The sequence below is a fragment of the Dendrobates tinctorius genome, unplaced genomic scaffold, assembly GCF_039654945.1.
Source record: "Dendrobates tinctorius isolate UK_male_01 unplaced genomic scaffold, ASM3965494v1 ptg000182l, whole genome shotgun sequence".
NCBI classification, from domain to species: domain Eukaryota; kingdom Metazoa; phylum Chordata; class Amphibia; order Anura; family Dendrobatidae; genus Dendrobates; species Dendrobates tinctorius.
In genome coordinates this window covers 910354-916690 of record NW_027361849.1, presented here as the reverse complement: position 1 = coordinate 916690, position 6337 = coordinate 910354, and the positions used below count along the sequence as shown (strand labels likewise).

Here is a 6337-nt window from a genome sequence, read left to right as displayed (position 1 = left end):
TTGATGTCTGTTAGACCCCTCTCCATTACTAACCCCAGGGCTTGATGTCTGATAGACCCCTCTCCATTACTATCCCCAGGGCTTGATGTCTGTTAGACCCCTCTCCATTACTAACCCCAGGGCTTGATGTCTGATAGACCCCTCTCCATTACTATCCCCAGGGCTTGATGTCTGATAGACCCCTCTCCATTACTATCCCCAGGGCTTGATGTCTGTTAGACCCCTCTCCATTACTGACCCCCTGATGTATTGATGTGACACTGTACACATCGGGGGGGAACCAACGGCGGCATGCAACAAGACGGAGAAGCCGTAATGAATAACAAAACTTTATTGAGCGGAGAACACGTGGCGACATTAACCCTTCATTTACAGCCATATTTTCCCTTCAGCTCGTTCACCAGTTTGATGTAATGCGCCCGAGCGTCGTCCTGACTGGTACCTGGAACAGAGGATGAAGAGAGGGGTGACCTGGGGAGACCCCCACACTCACGGTCCACCCACACGGCCCTCAGTCCCCCCCCCACACTCACCTTTCTTCCCAGACCAGGCGTCCCACTTGGCTTTCCCCTTGAAGTCCATTAACCCCGGCCGCTCTGGAGACAGGAGACAGAAGGTGAGCGACAGCTGCCATGACACCTGCTGGCCACACACAGCGCCCCCTACAGCACTCACCGGTGTTCACGTCCCCGACCGTCGCCTGCTTGAACTGCGCGTACAGCTCCAGCATCTCCTGGTCACTCGGAGACGACTTCAGCTGCTTCACCTCGGACGCCGCGGCATCAAACTCAGCCTGAAAGAGAGAAGGTGACGCTCCGCATCACCATGGTAACGGCACCAGCGCCCAACCGCAGCAGGGAGGGGGGGGGGGGGGGGGTAGACTGCCGACAGCCCCCCAGAGAGGGGGGGGGGGGGGGGGGAGAAGAAAGAAAGCTCGGGGGTGGGGGGGGAAATGCCGACAACCCCCCAGGGAGGAGAGGGGGGGGGGAGAGAGCGAGAGATGCCGACAGCCCCCCAGAGGGGGAGAGGGAGGGGGGAGAGAGAGAAGGAACCGCCGACAGCCCCCCAGGGAGGAGAGGGGGGGGGAGAGAGAGCGAGAGATGCCGACAGCCCCCGAGGGGGAGAGGGAGAGAGGGAGGGAGGGGGGAGAGAGAGAAGGAACCGCCGACAGCCCCCCAGGGAGGAGAGGGGGGGGGAGAGAGAGCGAGAGATGCCGACAGCCCCCGAGGGGGAGAGGGAGGGAGGGGGGAGAGAGAGACGGAACCGCCGACAGCCCCCCAGGGAGGAGAGGGGGGGGGAGAGAGAGCGAGAGATGCCGACAGCCCCCGAGGGGGAGAGGGAGAGAGGGAGAGAAGGAACCGCCGACAGCCCCCCAGAAAGGGAGGGGGGGGGGGGGAGAGAGAGCGAGAGATGCCGACAGCCCCCGAGGGGGAGAGGGAGAGAGGGAGAGAAGGAACCGCCGACAGCCCCCCAGAAAGGGAGGGGGGGGGGGGGGGAGAGATAGATAGCTAGAGACAGAGGGAACCGCCGACAGCCGCCCAGAGATGGAGGAAGAGAAGAAAGAAAGCTCGGGGGGAAATGCCGACAGCCCCCCAGGGAGGAGAGGGGGGGAGAGAGCGAGAGACGCCGACAGCCCCCCAGAGAGGGAGGGGGGGGAGATTGAGAGAGAGAACCGCCACCGCCGCGCACACGGGGCCGCCTCACCTGAGACATGGCGGCGCTGCTGCTCTCGGCCTCTTCTTGGTCAGGTCCGGACTTTGAATGAACACGTGCAGCCACAGCGCTCGGAGGCCATAGATATAACTCCGCCCACTCCTGCTCACACAGCTAATCACTACGCGCGGAGCGATCACATGACCGCACGGGCAGCCATATTGGATGTGGCAATGGGAGACGCCCCTTGTCCCTCTATCATTGCCTGGCGTCACGTGGTGTGCGATCCCTGCTCCGCTCTCAGTAGCTCCACGCAGATCACTAGTAGCACCGACCCGTGATCCCTCATCCTGGCGGACACAGCTGCGATCCGCGGAGAATCATTATAGTCAGCAGGAGCCAAAACACTGCAGGACAGCGGAGACCCCCGAGCCGGCAGGGAGGGACCCCCAGCGGCCAGACAAGAGCCACCCGACACCAAGCCCCTGTCCCTGCAGCCGTATCCCCCTCCCAAGGTGTCGGCGGTGTACGTGTATATACCGGGGTCCCGTAGGTGTCGGCGGTGTACGTGTATATACCGGGGTCCCGTAGGTGTCGGCGGTGTACGTGTATATACCGGGGTCCCGTAGGTGTCGGCGGTGTACGTGTATATACCGGGGTCCCGTAGGTGTCGGCGGTGTACGTGTATATACCGGGGTCCCGTAGGTGTCGGCGGTGTACGTGTATATACCGGGGTCCTGTAGGTGTCGGCGGTGTACGTGTATATACCGGGGTCCCGTAGGTGTCGGCGGTGTACGTGTATATACCGGGGTCCCATAGGTGTCGGCGGTGTACGTGTATATACCGGGGTCCCGTAGGTGTCGGCGGTGTACGTGTATATACCGGGGTCCTGTAGGTGTCGGCGGTGTACGTGTATATACCGGGGTCCCGTAGGTGTCGGCGGTGTACGTGTATATACCGGGGTCCCATAGGTGTCGGCGGTGTACGTGTATATCCCGGGGTCCCGTAGGTGTCGGCGGTGTACGTGTATATACCGGGGTCCCGTAGGTGTCGGCGGTGTACGTGTATATACCGGGGTCCTGTAGGTGTCGGCGGTGTACGTGTATATACCGGGGTCCTGTAGGTGTCGGCGGTGTACGTGTATATACCGGGGTCCTGTAGGTGTCGGCGGTGTACGTGTATATCCCGGGGTCCCGTAGGTGTCGGCGGTGTACGTGTATATACCGGGGTCCTGTATGTGTCGGCGGTGTACGTGTATATACCGGGGTCCTGTAGGTGTCGGCGATGTACGTGTATATACCGGGGTCCTGTAGGTGTCGGCGGTGTACGTGTATATACCGGGGTCCTGTAGGTGTCGGCGGTGTACGTGTATATAGCGGGGTCCTGTATGTGTCGGCGGTGTACGTGTATATACCGGGGTCCCGTAGGTGTCGGCGGTGTACGTGTATATACCGGGGTCCCGTAGGTGTCGGCGGTGTACGTGTATATACCGCGGTCCCGTAGGTGTCGGCGGTGTACGTGTATATACCGGGGTCCTGTAGGTGTCGGCGGTGTACGTGTATATACCGGGGTCCTGTAGGTGTCGGCGGTGTACGTGTATATCCCGGGGTCCCGTATGTGTCGGCGGTGTACGTGTATATACCGGGGTCCTGTAGGTGTCGGCGGTGTACGTGTATATACCGGGGTCCTGTAGGTGTCGGCGGTGTACGTGTATATCCCGGGGTCCCGTATGTGTCGGCGGTGTACGTGTATATACCGGGGTCCCGTAGGTGTCGGCGGTGTACGTGTATATACCGGGGTCCCGTAGGTGTCGGCGGTGTACGTGTATATACCGGGGTCCTGTAGGTGTCGGCGGTGTACGTGTATATACCGGGGTCCTGTAGGTGTCGGCGGTGTACGTGTATATACCGGGGTCCTGTAGGTGTCGGCGGTGTACGTGTATATACCGGGGTCCTGTAGGTGTCGGCGGTGTACGTGTATATACCGGGGTCCTGTAGGTGTCGGCGGTGTACGTGTATATACCGGGGTCCCGTAGGTGTCGGCGATGTACGTGTATATACCGGGGTCCCGTAGGTGTCGGCGGTGTACGTGTATATACCGGGGACCCGTAGGTGTCGGCGGTGTACGTGTATATACCGGGGTCCTGTAGGTGTCGGCGGTGTACGTGTATATACCGGGGTCCCGTAGGTGTCGGCGGTGTACGTGTATATACCGGGGTCCCGTAGGTGTCGGCGGTGTACGTGTATATACCGGGGTCCTGTAGGTGTCGGCGGTGTACTTGTGTATACCGGGGTCCCGTAGGTGTCGGCGGTGTACGTGTATATACCGGGGTCCTGTAGGTGTCGGCGGTGTACGTGTATATACCGGGGTCCCGTAGGTGTCGGCGGTGTACGTGTATATACCGGGGTCCTGTAGGTGTCGGCGGTGTACGTGTATATACCGGGGTCCCGTAGGTGTCGGCGGTGTACGTGTATATACCGGGGTCCTGTAGGTGTCGGCGGTGTACGTGTATATACCGGGGTCCCGTAGGTGTCGGCGGTGTACGTGTATATACCGGGGTCCCGTAGGTGTCGGCGGTGTACGTGTATATACCGGGGTCCCGTAGGTGTCGGCGGTGTACGTGTATATACCGGGGTCCCGTAGGTGTCGGCGGTGTACGTGTATATACCGGGGTCCTGTAGGTGTCGGCGGTGTACGTGTATATACCGGGGTCCTGTAGGTGTCGGCGGTGTACGTGTATATACCGGGGTCCCGTAGGTGTCGGCGGTGTACGTGTATATACCGGGGTCCCGTAGGTGTCGGCGGTGTACGTGTATATACCGGGGTCCCGTAGGTGTCGGCGGTGTACGTGTATATACCGGGGTCCTGTAGGTGTCGGCGGTGTACGTGTATATACCGGGGTCCTGTAGGTGTCGGCGGTGTACGTGTATATACCGGGGTCCCGTAGGTGTCGGCGGTGTACGTGTATATACCGGGGTCCCGTAGGTGTCGGCGGTGTACGTGTATATACCGGGGTCCTGTAGGTGTCGGCGGTGTACGTGTATATACCGGGGTCCTGTAGGTGTCGGCGGTGTACGTGTATATCCCGGGGTCCCGTATGTGTCGGCGGTGTACGTGTATATACCGGGGTCCCGTAGGTGTCGGCGATGTACGTGTATATACCGGGGTCCTGTAGGTGTCGGCGGTGTACGTGTATATACCGGGGTCCTGTAGGTGTTGGCGGTGTACGTGTATATACCGGGGTCCTGTAGGTGTCTGCGGTGTACGTGTATATACCGGGGTACTGTAGGTGTCGGCGGTGTACGTTTATATACCGGGGTCCTGTAGGTGTCTGCGGTGTACGTGTATATACCGGGGTCCTGTAGGTGTTGGCGGTGTACGTGTATATACCGGGGTCCTGTAGGTGTTGGCGGTGTACGTGTATATACCGGGGTCCTGTAGGTGTTGGCGGTGTACGTGTATATACCGGGGTCCTGTAGGTGTTGGCGGTGTACGTGTGTATACCGGGGTCCTGTAGGTGTCTGCGGTGTACGTGTATATACCGGGGTCCCGTAGGTGTCGGCGGTGTACGTGTATATACCGGGGTCCCGTAGGTGTCTGCGGTGTACGTGTATATACCGGGGTCCCGTAGGTGTCGGCGGTGTACGTGTATATACCGGGGTCCCGTAGGTGTCGGCGGTGTACGTGTATATACCGGGGTCCCGTAGGTGTCGGCGGTGTACGTGTATATACCGGGGTCCCGTAGGTGTCGGCGGTGTACGTGTATATACCGGGGTCCCGTAGGTGTCGGCGGTGTACGTGTATATACCGGGGTCCCGTAGGTGTCGGCGGTGTACGTGTATATACCGGGGTCCCCTAGGTGTCGGCGGTGTACGTGTATATACCGGGGTCCCGTAGGTGTCGGCGGTGTACGTGTATATACCGGGGTCCCGTAGGTGTCGGCGGTGTACGTGTATATACCGGGGTCCCGTAGGTGTCGGCGGTGTACGTGTATATACCGGGGTCCCGTAGGTGTCGGCGGTGTACGTGTATATACCGGGGTCCCGTAGGTGTCGGCGGTGTACGTGTATATACCGGGGTCCCGTAGGTGTCGGCGGTGTACGTGTATATACCGGGGTCCCGTAGGTGTCGGCGGTGTACGTGTGTATCCCGGGGTCCCGTAGGTGTCGGCGGTGTACGTGTATATCCCGGGGTCCCGTAGGTGTCGGCGGTGTACGTGTATATACCGGGGTCCCGTAGGTGTCGGCGATGTACGTGTATATACCGCGGTCCCGTAGGTGTCGGCGGTGTACGTGTATATACCGGGGTCCCGTAGGTGTCGGCGATGTACGTGTATATACCGGGGTTGTGATGTACAATGTCGGCAAGATATGTTTTCTGTTGCAATGTGCTAACAAATCCTCTATCCTAGGATATTGTAAACTCTCAGTAGTAGGAATTCCTTCCCCCCAGGTTTTATCAACCCTGCCACTTCCTCTGGAAGAGCAGGAATGTTAATTAGCTAGACCATCTTCCTCACACCATTTGCCTTCTCTCCTCTTCAGAGCGGGAAAAACTTCTTTGTTTGAAACGAATAAAACTATGAGAGACTATACCATAAGAACCAAATACCCTAGAGATATGAAAATCATATTTTTGTAACCTGAGCGGTCCCAGCTTCGAGACCGCGTATGTTTCGAAGTTC

At 59.4% G+C, this 6337-nt stretch overlaps 1 protein-coding gene across 1 annotated transcript; it reads right to left on the bottom strand.

Annotated features, from left to right (window-relative positions):
• Positions 1-313: 313 nt before the first annotated feature.
• On the bottom strand, positions 314-1857 carry LOC141054972 (acyl-CoA-binding protein-like). The gene is made up of 4 exons (XM_073551891.1): positions 1705-1857; positions 676-793; positions 534-596; positions 314-442 (listed from the first exon to the last, which is right to left on the bottom strand). The coding sequence occupies exons 1-4, from the start codon at positions 1711-1713 to the stop codon at positions 366-368; spliced, it is 267 nt and encodes an 88-aa protein (XP_073407992.1). The 5' UTR covers positions 1714-1857; the 3' UTR covers positions 314-365.
• Positions 1858-6337: the final 4480 nt, after the last annotated feature.

Coding starts and splice junctions, on each gene's coding strand:
- LOC141054972 (XM_073551891.1), bottom strand. Junction 597..675: donor GGTCGGGGACGTGAACACCG/GTGAGTGCTGTA, acceptor TCCTGTCTCCAG/AGCGGCCGGGGTTAATGGAC. Junction 443..533: donor CGCCTGGTCTGGGAAGAAAG/GTGAGTGTGGGG, acceptor CCTCTGTTCCAG/GTACCAGTCAGGACGACGCT.